At 41.9% G+C, this 16786-nt stretch overlaps 7 protein-coding genes across 10 annotated transcripts; 3 read left to right on the top strand and 4 right to left on the bottom strand.

Moving 5' to 3' along the window:
• The first annotated feature begins 71 nt into the window (after positions 1-71).
• LOC6738147 lies at positions 72-2970 on the top strand. Its single transcript, XM_002084924.4, has 4 exons — positions 72-550; positions 777-870; positions 2071-2189; positions 2268-2970. The coding sequence occupies exons 1-4, from the start codon at positions 499-501 to the stop codon at positions 2525-2527; spliced, it is 525 nt and encodes a 174-aa protein (XP_002084960.1). The 5' UTR covers positions 72-498; the 3' UTR covers positions 2528-2970.
• Positions 2971-3466: 496 nt separating this feature from the next.
• Positions 3467-4832, top strand: LOC6738146 (deubiquitinase OTUD6B). The gene is made up of 2 exons (XM_002084923.4): positions 3467-4179; positions 4241-4832. Exons 1-2 carry the CDS (start codon positions 3585-3587, stop codon positions 4582-4584), a joined length of 939 nt encoding a protein of 312 aa, XP_002084959.1. The 5' UTR covers positions 3467-3584; the 3' UTR covers positions 4585-4832.
• Positions 4833-4965: 133 nt separating this feature from the next.
• Positions 4966-7547, bottom strand: LOC6738145 (sugar transporter SWEET1). The gene is made up of 3 exons (XM_002084922.4): positions 7201-7547; positions 5154-5559; positions 4966-5089 (listed from the first exon to the last, which is right to left on the bottom strand). Exons 1-3 carry the CDS (start codon positions 7368-7370, stop codon positions 4979-4981), a joined length of 687 nt encoding a protein of 228 aa, XP_002084958.1. The 5' UTR covers positions 7371-7547; the 3' UTR covers positions 4966-4978.
• A 362-nt stretch (positions 7548-7909) lies between these two features.
• On the bottom strand, positions 7910-9551 carry LOC6738144 (DDB1- and CUL4-associated factor 13). The gene is made up of 3 exons (XM_016171517.3): positions 9356-9551; positions 8589-9303; positions 7910-8532 (listed from the first exon to the last, which is right to left on the bottom strand). Exons 1-3 carry the CDS (start codon positions 9423-9425, stop codon positions 7977-7979), a joined length of 1341 nt encoding a protein of 446 aa, XP_016031977.1. The 5' UTR covers positions 9426-9551; the 3' UTR covers positions 7910-7976.
• A 28-nt stretch (positions 9552-9579) lies between these two features.
• On the bottom strand, positions 9580-10316 carry LOC27206762 (dynein light chain Tctex-type protein 2B). Its single transcript, XM_016182571.3, has one exon. The coding sequence runs from the start codon at positions 10237-10239 to the stop codon at positions 9724-9726; it is 516 nt and encodes a 171-aa protein (XP_016031976.1). The 5' UTR covers positions 10240-10316; the 3' UTR covers positions 9580-9723.
• A 109-nt stretch (positions 10317-10425) lies between these two features.
• Positions 10426-11885, bottom strand: LOC6738143. The gene is made up of 2 exons (XM_002084920.4): positions 11195-11885; positions 10426-11139 (listed from the first exon to the last, which is right to left on the bottom strand). Exons 1-2 carry the CDS (start codon positions 11749-11751, stop codon positions 10566-10568), a joined length of 1131 nt encoding a protein of 376 aa, XP_002084956.1. The 5' UTR covers positions 11752-11885; the 3' UTR covers positions 10426-10565.
• A 1895-nt stretch (positions 11886-13780) lies between these two features.
• LOC6738142 (mpv17-like protein) lies at positions 13781-16338 on the top strand. Of its 4 annotated transcripts, none has more exons than XM_016169494.3 (5): positions 13786-14072; positions 14426-14568; positions 14679-14770; positions 15741-15853; positions 15977-16338. In XM_016169494.3, exons 2-5 carry the CDS (start codon positions 14434-14436, stop codon positions 16252-16254), a joined length of 618 nt encoding a protein of 205 aa, XP_016031973.1. In that variant the 5' UTR covers positions 13786-14072; positions 14426-14433; the 3' UTR covers positions 16255-16338. The 4 variants fall into 4 exon arrangements, with proteins under 4 accessions (XP_044778860.1, XP_016031973.1, XP_016031974.1 ...); XM_016169495.3 differs by lacking the exon at positions 13786-14072 and adding an exon at positions 15261-15390 and having other exon boundaries at positions 14427-14568; XM_039293415.1 differs by lacking the exons at positions 13786-14072; positions 14679-14770 and adding an exon at positions 15261-15390 and having other exon boundaries at positions 14430-14568.
• Positions 16339-16786: the final 448 nt, after the last annotated feature.

Below are 16786 nucleotides of genomic sequence, written 5' to 3'. Positions count from 1 at the left end.
TGGGTTATTGCCATGAAGAAATTACGATCTGCTGAAAGTCGAGTTGTCTGCCGCATGAACGCCCTTACATACGGCTCTTTGCGAGTGTCTCTCTTAACATTTCGTTATGCGATTTGAATGGGGCACTTGCATTGGAGCCTCGTCCGCCGAACACAGAACATTACAAACGCGTTTCCAGGAGTAATTGTCGGTGATTTTAATCGAAAACAATTGATACGAGCGCGGTGCGGCAGCCATCAGAATCAAAGAGTGCTAAATCGGGAATCACTGCCCTAAGTAAAGTGTATTGTGTAACCTTTCGAGACGATGACAATAGGCCTAAAGGAGGCGATGTGGGGCAGGCTGGGCTGCCAATGATCATATGATTGCCTAGAGCGGAAAAATACTCAAAATCATAGCAGTCGGCGAGGCATTTCGTTGCCTGAAACGAAAACAACAATACGTAAATCGAAAGGACAAAGTATATTTTACCCCGGTACTCCCCATCTCCCCACCACCATGTACACAATCAACAAGGGACCCAGCAAAATTGTTGCTAAAACGCGTCGCGGTGAGTCCAAAATATTGATAGTAATAATGGTTAATAATGCCACAATAGACCCTTTCAAGAGAACAGCTGTTATGTCACAAAAACATACTCTTTTCCTTTCTCTCTCTCTCTCTCTCTCTCTATCTGCCGCTCTTGCTCTCTGGCTCTGTTAACTTTTTGTTTTGCCGGCGTTTTCCACTGTAAATACGTATTTTATAGCTTTCCATCGCATGTTTTCCATCCGCAGGCCTGGCACCAAATTTTGAAAAATTCGAAAGCATCAAGGAGAGCGGCCGCAAGAACGCCAGTTTCGATCTGAACAGTCCCGAGGAGCACAAAAAGTAAGAATGCCATGCTCATCATATATACCCATACCCGAATCTTGGGTGCTTATGCAAACGGATGGCACATGGTGAAATGTGGAAAGCGGGAAAAGTGACGGGGGAAAATGCGGGGCTGGGGTTCAAGACCCTCGTCTTATCGCGCTGACATTTTATCGCAAGAATCCGTGGCGACCTAGCACAGTAATGCTAATTGCTCCCGAGCAAGTAGTCTTATTCTCGCTAGGAGACCTATGGGAAACACGTGGGTCAGGCGTCGGTTATCGGCTCCATTTTAATTTAAATGCCCCGGAGGCATTGACTTTTCCACGTCCGTTACGTCACGGCTCCAACGTAACTTCTCGGCAATGCTCGGCATAGGCTGTGCCAAAACAAGGCTGATTAATTTACTTATTTTACGTGGAAGGGTGTGAATTTATTCCGAAAGTCTAGCTCCAATCGAAACTTGCAATTTCAGAGTAGAAATTGAAGAGTGTATCTCATTTCTTGTTTATCTTTGCGCCTCTTATGTCAGCTGTGTTACGCTGGCTGTTGAAAGTGCTTTATGGATGCGAGCTTTCTAGAATTTCCCATAGCCAATTCAGCTTAACAGAAAATATCTCTATCTAAATATTAACTTTATGAACTCCCAATTGTCTTTTATTTCATGCGATTGCTTTTATTTTTAGAAATTCAAGATAAAAATTACTTAACCCCTTGCCGAAATACTCTTATCTAAATTAATAAACCACAAATCCTTGTCAGTCAATGGGATGGGCACTGCTTACTATCTGCCACTGTAGATAGCTTATCAGTACTCATTGCTCTTAAAAATAACAGTATTCAATTACTTATAAAAGTATATATTGAGTTTGTAATTGTTTTTTAGACACATACTTTTAATATATACACATTAATATTACATATATTGAGCTTGTAATTGATTCTTCGATATGTAATTTTAACATTTAAAGGCCAAAATAATGTGAATATTGTAATCGACGAACTGCAGCGCCTTTCTCGAATTAAAATGCATTTAGCGTTCCTCGAACTGAGTAGCAAGCTGTCGAACCCAAGTTACCCCACCTTGTTCTCCAAGTGATTTATTTTCGTAGTCCACATGTTTGCTGTGATCTGTGTGGTTTGCATAAGTGCCTTTAAATTGAAATTCAAGCACATTGTTATTAAAATTGTATGCATATTTCCTGATTTTAAAAACAGCATACCACGTCCGGTGTTTCAACAGAGCTTCGCCTCCAAGCGGATAACGCCAACCAAACTGATCGAGGATGAGGTGATAACGCCGCAGCATGAGGAAATAATACGTTACATAAACGACTGTAAGTCTGAAATATGATTGTAAAGATTTACTTTTAAGTATTTTATAAATGTGGTTTACTATTGTTACTTTTTGGCAGCCTGGAACATGCTGGTGGCGAAGAACCCCTACGACTCGAGCTCATCCGCCAAGCCTGTTGAGAAACCTGTAGCGGATGCCAACAACAACAGCGCCGCCAGTCCAGTGGAGAGCATAATGGCCAACAGCCCGGTGCCCGCAGCCTCGACAGCCACTGTCTGGGTAGAGCCACCGAGTCCAGTACTGCAGGACTTCAAGCCCTTCGACCTGGAGTCGTGGTGGGGACGTCGCCTCTTCCAGAACATAACCAAGAGCCTGTAGGATGGATCGAATGGGATCGATTGAGTGGCAGAGCCTGATCTTTGGCAATTCCTAGATAGTCAGTGCTTCCTTCTGTGCATGTACATTCGACTGGACATGGGCAAAATCACACTAGATGATAGTGGGCGAAACGAGACGTGACGAGAGACTTGCTTAGTTTTCGGCTAGCGACTAAGTAAATATCACTTTGGATGTTAGTGGTTGGGAGGCCACCGTGGTGGCAAATCTTGGCATAGGTTCATCTCGCTTATAAGTGTGTATATGGAGTAAATTGAGAGTCGTCGCCGTTGGCCAATGTAAATAATACGATTTCAGATTTACAATTAAGAATGTGTTATAGATTTATAAGAAACGTGTCATCTGGATGGCTTGCCAGTTTTTTAAAGTCAACAACACTCGTGTGAATTGTATAAAGCATAAGGATTAAACTAACATCAACTTGATTTTGGTTTTTTGGTTTTACTCAATTCTGTAAATGCCGATTCCAGTTTAAATATTTGCCTGTACATACTAAAATAATTGGATTTTATTACGTCAACTCTAGTTAAGATTTAGAAATATCCAAAGTAGGAATTGGTTGAGCCGATTTCTCACCACTGGCGTTGCCTGTATTTAGTTTCTCACGATAAAACGATTTATGTTTAGCATAAACAAAATAAAAATCAACAAAATCATTTTCGCTTTTAACAAAAATACTTTAAAAGTTTAATTAATGGGGGGAAAGGGAATGCGAATATTTACTTTGTATGAGCGTCAAAATTAATGGATATTCACCTCTTAACGTACTTTAAATTTTTGTTTAAATTTGCCATCCCAAATGATATAACAAGAAATAATTAAGTCTATTTAAAGATTATTCATTACATTTCAGAATTTTTAAATTCCAATTTGGTATATTTCCATGCAGTCAAAATACTAAAAGTATATTTTAACGGTGCCGATATTTCCGACAGCTTTCAGTATATACTAACGGCAGCAAGCTGGTCACTCTTCCAAAACCTGCCAAAATATTTTTTTGTCAGGATTAAGTTTATTGTTATTTATTAAATAAAACAAAATGTGTGACGGCGATGTGGCAATTGCGGAGCTGGAATCCCGTCTGGAGGATGTCAGTCTGGAGGACATAGGGGCCAGACATCGTCGCGAGCGCAAGGATTTGCAGGCCAAGCTGCAGGCCATGAAGAAGAATGCGCCGAAAAATAATAAAAACAAGCGGAAGGAGTTCCTGGAGGAGATGGCTCGCCTGGAGGGAGAGCTGGAGCAGCGCCACAAGGCGGAACTGAAGGCAGCTGAAGCCATAGAGGCACCGTTGGTTGTGGAAGCAGTCGCCAAAGAGCCAGCGGAAAAGCCGGAAACTGAAGTGCCAGACGACGATGAAATCGAGGAAAAGGAGGAACAGCTGGCGCCCAATCAGCGTGTTTCCAAGGCACAGAAACGCCGGGACAAGAAGGCCAAGGAGGCACGTGCACGAGAGGCGGAGATCAAGACGGAGCTGCAAAATGCTGCCAATCAGCCAACACCCAAGTTAATCGAACTGCAACAGATCACAGCAAAGCTATCCCAACGCCAATTATCCCTTCACAATATACCCTCCGATGGCGACTGCTTGTATCAGTCCATCAGACACCAACTTATTGTAAATGCTCTTCCAGGTAATGCTTCACGATTCAGTCCATACAGCACCAAAACTAATCCATAATCATTGCACCAAAGGTCACAGTGTTCAGGAGTTGCGGGAGGAAACTGCCAATTATGTGCGTGCCCACAAGGACTCGCTTATCTCCTACATGGTCCACCCGGAAACAGGAGACCTGCTGAACGATCAGCAATTCGAACAGTACTGCCACGACATAGCAAAAACTCACGCTTGGGGTGGCCACATAGAACTGAAGGCCATCTCATCGCTACTCCGGGTGCCCATTGAAGTTATCCAAGCGGAAGGAGCACCGACGCTCCTGGGGCAAGAGGAATTCGGTGGATCGCCGCTGATCATCTGCTACCACCGCCACATATACCAATTGGGCGCCCACTACAACTCCACGGTGCCAGCAGCCTAAAAGGGAAATGCCCAATGACATCCACCCTCAACTCACTCGATTTTGTAACAGATTGTTTTATTACATATTATGTTGACTTTATAAATACGTATGCATTTGGAAGATTTGAATTATTGTCAAAAATTGCAAGTATGTAGTAGTTATATACAATAATAGTCAATATAATAACAATTCTAGGTTAGCTAGCAACTTAGTTAGCTGGATTTGTTCTAAGAAAATATTTCCTATATAGAAAAATAATTTGTTTAGCTCAAATTTAGTTTTCTTGCGGCGGCTTAGTGTAAATTCAAGCAATAATTTGATTATTCCTCGAGCCTAGCTACTTATTACTTGGTAATGTTGTTGCAACAACCCATTATTTGTCCTTTTTTCTAGGTAAAGCGTTCGATTTCAATTATTTGTCCTTCTTGCTGTCCTTGGGCTTCTTGGCAGCCGGTTTGTTGGGATAAATAGCGAACATGGAGAGCTGAATGCCGCCCAGGACCAGCAGCAAAAGATTCTGCAGCTGAAATAGAATAATATCGGTTCACATTTACTTTCTCTTTTAATAGAATTAATTGCTAACTTACCACCATCACAGTATTCTTGATGGAGATGGCATACAGCGTCCAGGAAAGTGCCACCAGATTACCGGCAAAGATAATTGGGAACGGCATTCCCTCGGTGCTCTTCTTCTCAATGATTTTCGGCAGATGCAGCAGGGGAGAGCCCACCATCCAAACCAGGATGCCGGTGATCAGCATTCCCAGGCGGAACTCGATCTTGGCCGGATCCTCGAAGTTGGCATACGCGGTGATGACCAATAGGAAGACCGAGGAATAGCCAATCTGCTTCCAGATCTTGCTCCTGCTGGCGCTCGAGGCGTAGTAGTAAAATCCGAACAGGAAGACGAAGTTGATCACCAGGCCGATTAAATTCGTATTGATCATGGCAGCATCATTCATAATGTTGGCCAGCTTCAAGCTGAGAATGGTCCTAGAAAGTCCAACAATTTATTAATTAATTAGTTACTTTCATGAGAACATTTTTATATTATTTCTACTCCCAAAATCAGAACAGCAATTTATAAAGCTTCTTTCTAGGAAGGAAGTTTATCTTATAATTAGACTAATCATTTTAAAAAATTCTTATATATAGGGCTCGAAATTTTATAAATTCCAGTTAACTTGTAGAATAGAGCATAGTTTTCTGAAGATATTATAATTAATTCAAAATAATTGACCCTGCCCAAACCAGTTTTCACCCAGTAAATCGCTACAGAAAGTTCGAATCAAGAGAAATGGAACTAGTTTTCATTTAAAGTGCTCCAGTGACCATTAGTATAAACATTTCAGTCTGCCAGTTCATTGAAAAAACCAGTTTACACTTACTAATTGTGTTATCAGATTCTATACTAGATGGGGATAGATAAATAAGCATAATAGGGCCGGCGTGCAAATCATGGTACACGTAGCATTTGATAAGGAGCTCAACGCGTTGGAAAACAAATAATCAGCATTATCATCGATCACCTATAAACAAACCCACTACAATGGTGAAATACACCCGTGCTGGGCGAAATGAATTGCAAACTGGCCGCGGAACCTGCCCTTGACCCAGACCTCGAGCGCCCATTGGGTGGAGTGGAATTCGTTTAGCATACAACTGTTGCTTCGCTTGCATGTCTGCGGGTCCTTACACTTGACACAGTCCAAGTTAACACCTTCCGGAAAACCACCCCCAGTAAAACCCGGCAGTGATGGCACACTCACTTGGTACTCACTTGCTGCCATATGGCACTTTATCATCTTTTGAGATGCACAAAACAAACAGTGGAAAGTTTACGATTTAAAAATAAAAAGGTAAATGCCACGAGAGTTCGTCCACATTTAGTGTTTTAGCCAGCAGGAATTTGGATTTGATTAAGTAAATGTATTATTATGGGAAGTATAGTTGAAAAAATAAGATATTTCGCTCAGCAAACACTATTATTCACATGCAGTAATGGGCAAGCCTTACAGCTATAATTAGAGAAGATTATATTTATAGTGGGTACAGCTGACAAGATATTCCCATCGCCACCACTGGTGGCCACCCCCTTTGGAATCTGGGCAGCCCCGCTTTATGCCGAGCACGTGGAGAGGGCGAGTCGCGTATCTTTCGCCCGTCATATAAACGATTAGCGGCTCTCCCAGATTTGGACAGACTCTACCGGATCAGCATTCGTAATAGAGGAGCTCTAAAACTATACACTCCAGATAAGAGCTACGTGTTTGGAGGGGTCTCGCATCGATAAGGCGGCAAAGGTGCTGCTGTCGGATTCTCGACAAGGTTAACGATTTCGAAATGTAACGGTCGCGGAGGATCGAAGTGGAATTCCCTTTTTGGCCATCGCAGTGATGTAATCGATTCCATTGTTATCTTCTTGAATCAAGTGCAAAACCGATTCACTGGCGGCCTTGAAGAGACTCGATTCTGTGCTGTCATGGCGACAGTTCAAAAATTTAATCAATTCCCACACAGATGCGTTGGCTTTTGTGTTTTTAACTCGCTTTCGCTTTTCCTGCCCCCTGCCCACTAGTTTTCCTCGATGTCGTATGCAGTGGAGCATCACGGAATCCCAATTAGGTTACTTACAGCACCACTCCGAAGAGAAACGGGCCCACCGGGTAGACGTCGCTGCTACCCTTCTTGCGGATGTCGTTCATCAGAACGACTCCGGACAGGAATTGCAGGGTAGTTATGGTGCCGGCTACCTTGGCGATTAGTTCGCTGTGTGGCGCCAAGAGATCCCCCAGTGCCTCCATGATTCCAATGCTACTCAGTTGATGCCTTTCAAACGGGTTATGTGGGAACGGGTGGGGGGGCCGAGTGCCGCGCGAGTATAAACAAATGAACGAAAACAAAAACTAACGACCGACTGGCGGCTGCCGTAACAACAAACGAACAAATACTGAGCACCAACGGCGGGGCTGGCAACCTTTTATAATCGAGAATCCCCTAGAAATGGACACGTCTCTCCGATTTTCCCCAAAACGTTATCGCCCGCGGGGGCTTATCGGATACGAATTGAATTTCAAACTTCCGCGAAACGTTGCTGCATGGCAAAGCAAATGAGTTTTCGCTCTAAAGCAACAGGAGAGTATTCCTTAGAGTTTATCAGCACATTAAACATATTCTTTCTTCTAGTATCACTGCATTAAAACCAAACAATAGCTTAAACTAAGCAAATTCGCTGATAGCTTCTGTTTGCCTTGACCAAACTGAAAGTCACTTGAGAACAATGAGTGTTAAGTCTGAAATTCGAGGAATATTAGGTTCCTCAATATATACGAGACAGCGTAAATACATAGTCTCCTTACAAAAATCAATTTTATTCAAACTTATCCAACTACAGTCGTAAGCAATCATCCTCACACCTCCTCCTTCAGCACATGCTTCTTTTTCTCGCTGACGTAGGGCACCTTCTTGCTCTTCTTGGTGTGCTTGCGCACATTGGCCTCCTTGACCTGCTCCTTCTCCTTGACCGTGCGCATCTTGTTCTGTGCATTGAGCACGTGACGCGGCACCTGGCGATGGCGGGCGATGCGCTTGATCTGCGGATGAGCGGCATACTTTTGCTTCAGCGCCTCCTGGTAATTGAAGTTGACGCGCTCACGTGGACGAATGACGCCCAGCTTTTCGGAGGCATTCGCCTTCCACATGCGGACGTTCATTTCGTCGGAGCCGGAGAAAACGTATCGATTGTCCAGGGACCAGGCCACGCAGACCACATGCTGCATGCGTTTTGTGTGGTAAATATCCCGCGAGTGACTGTGGTGGGCATTGTAGATCCGAATGGTCTTGTCGTAGCTGGCCGAGACGAATTCCTTACCAGTGGGCGAGTAGTCAACATCAGTGACGGCGGAAACATGGTCAAAGTGAACCTTCAGCGGCGTTTGCAGCTTGCGAGTGTCAAAGGTATAAAGGCTGTAAGAAATAAAGATTTTAGCAACACATCCTCTTCGTATAACCGTTACACTCACTTGCAATCCTCGTTGGCCACTGTGAAGTTGAACGCCTCCATGGGATTCCAGGCGAGCTTGTTGCTCTTCATGGTGAGGACGACCTTCCTTAGTGGCTGCGCCTCTCGCTGATCGTACAGGATAATGCTTCGATCGCTGGCACAGCACGCCAGGATGCTTGTTTCCACGGGGTTATAGGATATGGTGTGCAGGGTATCGACGCCCCACTTCAATGTCTTCAGAGGATCGTTGTGACTCTCGTCCCAAATGGCGCATACCTCGCCACAGGTGGCGAACTTGTTGTCCTTGCGATTGTGCGAGATGCCGTGCAGTCCAAATTTACTCAGTATAGTGTTCACCGGCACCTCATCCTCGCCGACTTCCGGAGCCTCTGCCTTCCAAACCTTGATGGTTTTATCATCGCCCACGGTGAAAATGCGAGCTGCGTTCTGGGTGTAAACAATGCCGCGAACGAAACCATCATGGGCCACAAAGTTCCTGGAGCTAATACGATTTGCCAAGTCCCAAATGCGCACTTCGCCGTCATAGGCGCCGGTGGCCAAGGTGGAAAGTTGCTTGGGATGCTTTCCGAAGCAGGAGACTCCATCGCGATGTCCGCTCAAATTGCAGACAAAGGGTTTGGCAAACACTCGATCCAACTTGGTGGCGTTCAGAGCGCGCACGTATTCCCTGGGACCCTCCAAAGGATGCAGCGAAGGATCGTAGTTTCTGGGCACTGAAAGTGGCATTCTTATAATACGTTGGTCTTCCTTCGTATATGAACTTACTTTTGTGCTGTTGCAGTTTGGTTTCTCGGACATAGTTATCCGGATTGCGACTAATCATTTTCACCTTCATCCTGATTGCATTTATTGAGCTTTTCTGCGGCGTAAAATAAAATTATTCGTGAATTTCGAACATAAACAACATGTGCGTGCTACAGTGTTGCCATACAGAGCGGGTGTCAGCTGATTGTGTCGGGTTGTGGATGTGGTAACACTGATGCGCAACCAATAGGGTAACACTGAAATTTGAATTTTTGGAGGGAATTCTTTTACGTGTTGTTTGAACAATCAAACGCAACACAGTTCACGTCCATTTTATTCAACTGCATAATACTGAACAATTTCTTATATTTGATTGATTGTACTTCAACCTAGTACTGATAGCAACCAAAAACGGCAGTAATGCAGATAAAACTGCCACCATCGAAGGTGAAGGTTACGTAGTCATCGGACAGCTCATCCCAAATGGCGCGAGCTCCATAGAAACATCCGGCTCCGGTCTGCTGGTACAGCATTACGTTAACCACGTGCTTGAATCTCGGAGAAGATCCGCGTCCCTTCATCTTTATGTTTATGTCATCGGCGACTTCGCGGATCCACTTAAGGGCTTCCAATTGATTATAGGTCTTGTTTGCCAGCTTCTCCTTGACCACCTGGGCTATCATCAAGCGGATATACGGCAATGGGAACTTCTTGCCGAATGCTGGTCCCATGTTGTAGTAGTTATAGATGGTGACATCAGATGCCGGCTTATCCTCATTCCCCGGCTCCCATTCTTCATCCGAGTCACTGTGAGAGATAACCTCGGATCGGCTGTCTGCGCTGACCGCGGACGCTCGAAAGGACTCCTTTGCGGTTGACATGGTTTTGGGTCTTTGTGTCGACATTTTGGCGATATTTTTATCTCAGTGTTTCGTTCAAATTCCAGATATACTTCGATTGGAATAAGTTAACAGAAATAATCATATAGAACCAATTTTTCATGGCCATCTAGTTTCCTTAAGCGGTAAGTTAAATTTTCGCTTTTTGATCCTTTTATGCAATTATAAATTACGCAATAATAATAAAATGTATGGTTTAGTTAGTTTTTTTTATTTCGCATAAACATATTTTTGTTATTTTTGACACTTTCCATTGTCTAAATGACCCAATTTTTTCTAGTTAAAAGATTTCAAAGTTAACCTAACGTTAAGTAGTAACCAAAAGTGAAGATTTAACGAGCTGAATGCCTGTAACGTCGAAATCGAGGATGTCGATTGGAGAGATTCTGAACGTAGGTGTCACTACTCTGCTCTTGACTTGAGCGTTCCCTGGCCCTCGGAGTGAGCAAGTCATCGACTGGATTCTGGCTCTGACACTTTTCCATTTCCTCCTTCTTGAGCTGCTGCTGCTGAAGCTCGTGGACTTTTCGCAGGCAGCAGCAGTTCCTGAGGGCATCCATAAAGCACTCCAGATTCCTGCGAAAGTTCTCCAGATTCTCCGGAGAAATGGGCGGCTTCTCCGCATGGCAACACTCATCGATAACCACCTGAGCATGGAATATACACTCGCTAGCCTGACCGAGGGTATTCTTCAGGTTGAAGATTTGCTGTTTCTTCTTCAACTGCATTTGGATATAGCGGGTGCACAGCATCTCGAAGCGGCGCTGTTCACTCCGGTACTCATCGAATAGCTCGTCGTATTTGGAGTGCAGCTGCTCCGTTTTGCTTTGAAGTACCTTGAGAGCCTTTTCCCTCTTGGCTAACTGCCGACGACTCTGGCGATGGGACACGGAGAGCTCAACGTAACTAAAAAATTTTCTTACTACTATATATATCTTTTCTAATATGGTTAAAAACTTACCGCTGTTGCATCAGCAGGGGACTGATGGAGTCGTACAGCTCACCAATGGAGTTCACGTGGGAGCCGCTGGGGCCCGTCTTCTCCGGATCGCTCTCACCCGAACTGGAGCTATCGATTCCCCGGAGCAGCTGCACCAGTCGCTCGTTTCGCTTCCTTTCCGTGTCCAGTGAAAACACCAGTTCCTGAACCCGTTCTGTCTGCCTATCGAGGGCCATTCGGAGCTTGAACTCCTGCTGCCGATCCTCGTAAATTGTGTGCTCCAGTTCGTTAACCAGACGCAGTATCTGTTGGACGGTCTGCTGGTAGGGATTGGACGACTGGTTTTTGCTCAGACTGGCATCAGCTGAGGCCAGGTGATTTTCGCCCAGTGATATGGCCTCGTCTTCGTCCTCCGAGGGAATTAAGAGACTGGAAACGGGATCCAAATTTGAATTATTGGAAGACGAGCTCGACGTGGAGCTAGGAGTGCCCAGGTGACGGCCCAAGTCGCTCTTTCTCGTGGCGGTTCCGAAGCCAAGACCGTTGCTCACACTCCTCAGGAGGGTGCTCAGGTTCATCCTTGGTCCTTTCCCACCTCGTGTCGCTGTCGTCGTCGATGTCTCCGTCTTGTCACCTGACTGTGAAAGTACTCAGGTGTGTGCTGCGTTGTGTGCTCGGCTTGTTTGTCACTAACTGACTGCCTACTTGTGGGTACACTACAATAAATAAATCTAAAAAAATACTTCGCCTTTAAAATATTTGCTTTTGTGTAAAATTTATTCTCTATCAATGTTTAGACTTTAATTTTAAGAGCAGGAAGTCAAAAAGTTGTGTAATTATATTTTCTATTATGAATATAGCAATATTTACTAAACTTTGCAACAAACTAAACATTGGTTTCAGAAGCTTTTCTTAGATTTTTCCGAGTATACCAACAGCTAACCGAAAGTTGCTGCCTTCCGGGCTCACTTTCCATATGGTATCGCACAACTTTTTAAATTGGTTTCAGTTTTAACACCTTTGCCTTCAGTTTCCCCGGCACTCAATCAAAGTTGTCGTTACTCCGCCACCGATTTCATTCCCTCGCATATGTTCTGAAGGCTTTTCCCCGACTTTCCCCAACTGCCTTCCCAGCTTTCCTCTGGTGTTTGTTAGTCGTGCGTAAATTGCCATTAGCCAAAAAGGGTTGCCAAGACTTGATACACTTATTGCATTTTTATGGGCCAAACTTTTCAGTTTTTCCATTTTCGGTTTTGCTGACATAGAGAAGTTGCATGTATCCTTGATTAAGAGGGATACATACGTATTGTAAACTTGATTGAGGTAATTTTGCAATTGGTAGAGAATGTGGAGAATACTCTAGAGATGCCTATGCGTCATGGATTTCAGTAAAATTCTTGATGATGTTTTTGCACTATGTAAACAAAAATATATTAATTTCCAGCATATGACATTTTAAACTAGATATGAAAAGATTCTAGTATTGGATACCACTTTTCACATATGTAGAGGCATTCATATTTGCACTTCTCATCATTTACATTTAATTCATTTAAATTATATTTCGTGGAGTCACAATACTCGATTCTATCATTGGTTTGGGATACATCCTGGTTGAATAGATCTAATTTTATAGAAATGATTCCAAAGATTCCTTCCTGCTCCACATCCGCATCCAAAGTCCAGTACAACTCATCTATATCGTTTTTAAACAGATACTGGTTAACCAAGTCCCATTCTTCAATGGTCTCAAAAACAATTAGATGAGCACCCTTCCGATGACAAGATTCGGATGCATCAATCAAATTTGTTCTCTTCTTAGTTTCAATGTAATAATAACCGCGTCCGATTTTAACGAATGCACCTTTGGTAATGTTCTGATAAGAAAAACCACTTTCTTCAATATTTGGTGTCACTTGATAACCTCCAGCGACAGAAAGCAATAGTAGAGTGCATTTAATAATCATTTTGCGGTTATTGAGTGAAGCGTCATTAGATTGAGGTGTTTATACCCCTACAAGCTGGCCGCGTTTGTTCCGAGAGTCTTTATTTATTTTATCCTTTTCTTACTGAAAAAATGCTGTTGACCCGTCAATAAAGGCATTGCTATTTACAATTAATTATAAAGACGATAACAACAGCTGATCCAATGAAATAATAAGTGACACAAGGCTGCTAAGCCAACGACTATTTAACCCATTAAATTGATATTCTGCTTTAGTGATCACATCTGATGCTGATGGATCCAAAAAGATATAGTTAAAGCCAAAGGATAACGAGAAAGGAAGCTGGTTTCGATAAGCCGAAGCTTATATACCCTCGCAGAGATTAAAAATTTAAAAAAAAAATGGAAAAATTCATTTTCTAATATTTTTACATAATTTTCCGACTGCTTCTATGACAGCTAGCGGATATAGTAGTCCGATTTTATAATTTATATATTTAATAACTTATAATAATATATTAATATTCATTCTTTTAATCCAGACTGAACCGCATTTTCGTTAGGCATTTATTTATTATATTTTGTACCATTTTTGCTTTTTAGTTTGTAAGAGTTTATAAAAAACTTTTAAAGTATCAATATTTTCTTTGCTCCAATAGTCGCCGTAAAATTCGTCAGATCTACCCAAATATAAATCCTAATCAAAAATGAAACTGTTTACTTTGGATATTCTTATTTCACCTCTTTAAATCTATACAGCGATTTCAATGGAGTACTGGAAGTCTCAGCCGCGGTTCTGTTTTGGGTTCCTCGGATGCCCATCATCACAATTTCCTGATTTTTTAGCATTGTTTCGAACTCGTTAACCAATTCCCATTTTTCAATGGCCTACTAAATTTTTTTTTAAATTCCCCTTTAAATTTCGTTGATGAAGTATTATTATAAATGCTGGAAGTAAGTACTTGAATTAAATCTAATCTGTAAAGACTGATAAGGCGCTCTAAGATATCGCTTAGTTAACTGCATTCTTAAGCTTTTATTAAAAAAGAAAGACAAAATTTACTCCACGCTCTTGCTTGCATTCAAAAAATGTAAACATGTTTATTTTCTCTTAGCTGACCGTCTTTCTCTTTTTATCTATGCCTGGCTCTCTGCTTTTTACTTATTGTCTTTTGTAACAGCTGAGCCATCGCTTGGAATTTTCCTCAGTAAAGCTCCGTCAGCGTTGGCGGCTGGCCGCTTCCAAAAAAAAATTCATTAGAAAGTTGTAACAAAAAATCTTTTATAAAAATTAATCCAAATTTAAGCAATTAAGATGATGGCTCGGTTAATTTCGGGAGTTCGCAACTTGTTCCATCGATATCCGTTCGTCACCAATAGCGCCATCTATGGGAGTCTTTATGTGGGCGCCGAGTATTCCCAGCAATTCGCATCCAAACGCTGGTTGGCCGTAAGTAATATAATTTACAGACACTTATGTGGAGAATATGATCTGGGAGATATATCCGATGTCCGAGGGGTATATCTGGCGATTTCTAATCCTATTTATGTGCCCTGTAGACGGCGAGCAAGCCCGAGGATATCGATTATGCAACAATAGGAAGATATGCCGTGATGGGTACTGCAGTATATGCCCCAACACTTTACCTTTGGTTCGTGCCTTTCAGTTTTATGAATCTGTACATACAAAGCCACATATTATTATTACTTGTACATGTAAACAGTGATGGTCGACATAGTAGCTCTGATTTTTTGTTTGATTTCTAATCCAATTTAATGAAATCTAAAACTTTTTATTATAATTTCTAATAATTTCTGATTTTATTTTATGATTTAGAAAAATATTATGATTTAGAAGATATATATATATATATTAGGGTATAAATCGGAGCTATTACGTTGGCCGAGGCTGTGTCTGCATACTAACACATTTGTGGACCATTCAATTTACTCACACTTACATGCTCGCCATTTAACCATTCTTTTTATTTCCTCAATTTGCTTCGCCGTACGCTTCTGTTGTTGTTTTTGACTTTTATCAATTTGTTTACGATTCCGTAAAAGCTCCATGAGCACGTGTCGCAAGTCAAGAGCATGTCTCTCCGCCACTTTTATCACTTTCTCTTCACACTTTCTCTTTAGAAGCACCCACGCCACCAGAGCACCAAGCTTTTCCTCATCAATTGAGTGAGAGGGAAAAGCTGCCCAGAAAAGCACGCAACGCACTGAGAAAATGGGGCGTATTTGCACGACATAAAAGTCAAAATGCAACGTAAGTTTGGAATGATAAAGTTGGAAGGAAGTTGGCTACTGGGGATCACCCATTCGAAAAACAAAACTTACAAAGAAAACAGGATGCACACAAGGATATACAAACATGCGGGATAAACATCTCGGAATATTATAAAAACATATCACGAACACATACACAATGTATGAAACACTTACACATAAATTAATACTCACACCATAAATTAAATACAAATATGCAAACACACTATATGAAGAAACTTCAAAAGCACCAAAAATGATCTTGCTTAACTAGCCTGCTTTAGCTTTTATTTTGATGTCTTAAATATAATTAAGCATTAATCTTAATAATTTAAAAATTTAATTTCCCAGGTACAAATGGTTAGATCGCGCTTTTCCTGGCACCACTAAGGTTATCATAGTTAAAAAATTAGTGCTTGATCAGTTTGTACTAACGCCTTATCTATTGACTGTGTTTTATGCAGGTAAGTTCCTCTCATACTTTTAAATATAAAGATTAATTAATGTATATTAAATTAAATATAAATGTTCATGTATGTTTATGCTCTTTGGTATTTTACAAATAACAAATTAATTTGTATTTCCAGGCATGTCCATCATGGAGGGCTCTGAGGACATTTTCCTGGAACTCCGCGAAAAATTCGTGCCGACTTTTATGCGTTCCTGCATTTTCTGGTTGCCCGCGCAGGCCTTGAACTTTTCCCTGGTTGCACCCCGATTCCGTGTCATCTATATGGGTATTTGTGGATTGATTTGGGTGAATATTCTATGTTGGACCAAGCGGCAAAGTCTTCCAGTCGCAACGAAAGAAATTGCAACTGATTCAAATAACAATGCAGCTGTCATAAGGAATTCCGAAACATGAGATTTGAATACACACACCATAACCATGTATATAGTGCTAGATAGTTTTTGACCATGCATTGCCAAATAAAGGAGAAGCAAAGAGTGTGGTTGACTTATTTATTTAACCTGATTGCAAAGCGTTGGTACACAGTGCGTATGATTGATGTTCCCATAAACGGAAACTCATCAATTACTACTTACCCTCTATTCATCTCTATTTCTGTGAGTGTGTGTGTCTGCTGTTTATCAGCGTGTGTAAACGCGTTAAATTGTGTGCGTGTGTGCGTAAATGTTTCCATCAACATTTGCCACACACAAACAATAAAGAACTATCCTGCATAACCCGCTAAATCACGTACACTGAACCCCCAAAACCACAATTTATGTGACATACAACAAAAACTTAAATTTTTAAAATTATTATATTATCAATTTCCCTGTTTTTGCTACAAACGTAAACAGGTGCGCTTCGTCACTAAGTGCACTGCTGTACACAGTAGAAATCAAGTTTCAAGCTTTGGTATGTTTAAGTGGGTTTGGCCTTAACATTT

The sequence above is a fragment of the Drosophila simulans genome, chromosome 3L (genome assembly GCF_016746395.2).
Source record: "Drosophila simulans strain w501 chromosome 3L, Prin_Dsim_3.1, whole genome shotgun sequence".
NCBI classification, from domain to species: Eukaryota; Metazoa; Arthropoda; class Insecta; order Diptera; family Drosophilidae; genus Drosophila; species Drosophila simulans.
The sequence above is the reverse complement of the archived record's forward strand: the minus strand, read 5'-3'. Positions and strand labels throughout refer to the sequence as shown.

Coding starts and splice junctions, on each gene's coding strand:
- LOC6738147 (XM_002084924.4), top strand. CDS start 499: ATGTACACAATCAACAAGGGACCCAGCAAAATTGTTGCTAAAACGCGT. Junction 551..776: donor TGTTGCTAAAACGCGTCGCG/GTGAGTCCAAAA, acceptor TTCCATCCGCAG/GCCTGGCACCAAATTTTGAA. Junction 2,190..2,267: donor AATACGTTACATAAACGACT/GTAAGTCTGAAA, acceptor ACTTTTTGGCAG/CCTGGAACATGCTGGTGGCG.
- LOC6738146 (XM_002084923.4), top strand. CDS start 3,585: ATGTGTGACGGCGATGTGGCAATTGCGGAGCTGGAATCCCGTCTGGAG. Junction 4,180..4,240: donor TATTGTAAATGCTCTTCCAG/GTAATGCTTCAC, acceptor ATTGCACCAAAG/GTCACAGTGTTCAGGAGTTG.
- LOC6738145 (XM_002084922.4), bottom strand. CDS start 7,370: ATGGAGGCACTGGGGGATCTCTTGGCGCCACACAGCGAACTAATCGCC. Junction 5,560..7,200: donor TTTCTCTTCGGAGTGGTGCT/GTAAGTAACCTA, acceptor TGGACTTTCTAG/GACCATTCTCAGCTTGAAGC. Junction 5,090..5,153: donor TCAAGAATACTGTGATGGTG/GTAAGTTAGCAA, acceptor ATTCTATTTCAG/CTGCAGAATCTTTTGCTGCT.
- LOC6738144 (XM_016171517.3), bottom strand. CDS start 9,425: ATGAAGGTGAAAATGATTAGTCGCAATCCGGATAACTATGTCCGAGAA. Junction 9,304..9,355: donor CAAACTGCAACAGCACAAAA/GTAAGTTCATAT, acceptor TGCCACTTTCAG/TGCCCAGAAACTACGATCCT. Junction 8,533..8,588: donor GTGGCCAACGAGGATTGCAA/GTGAGTGTAACG, acceptor TATTTCTTACAG/CCTTTATACCTTTGACACTC.
- LOC27206762 (XM_016182571.3), bottom strand. CDS start 10,239: ATGTCGACACAAAGACCCAAAACCATGTCAACCGCAAAGGAGTCCTTT.
- LOC6738143 (XM_002084920.4), bottom strand. CDS start 11,751: ATGAACCTGAGCACCCTCCTGAGGAGTGTGAGCAACGGTCTTGGCTTC. Junction 11,140..11,194: donor CCCCTGCTGATGCAACAGCG/GTAAGTTTTTAA, acceptor AAAATTTTTTAG/TTACGTTGAGCTCTCCGTGT.
- LOC6738142 (XM_016169494.3), top strand. CDS start 14,434: ATGATGGCTCGGTTAATTTCGGGAGTTCGCAACTTGTTCCATCGATAT. Junction 14,569..14,678: donor CATCCAAACGCTGGTTGGCC/GTAAGTAATATA, acceptor TGTGCCCTGTAG/ACGGCGAGCAAGCCCGAGGA. Junction 15,854..15,976: donor ATTGACTGTGTTTTATGCAG/GTAAGTTCCTCT, acceptor TTGTATTTCCAG/GCATGTCCATCATGGAGGGC.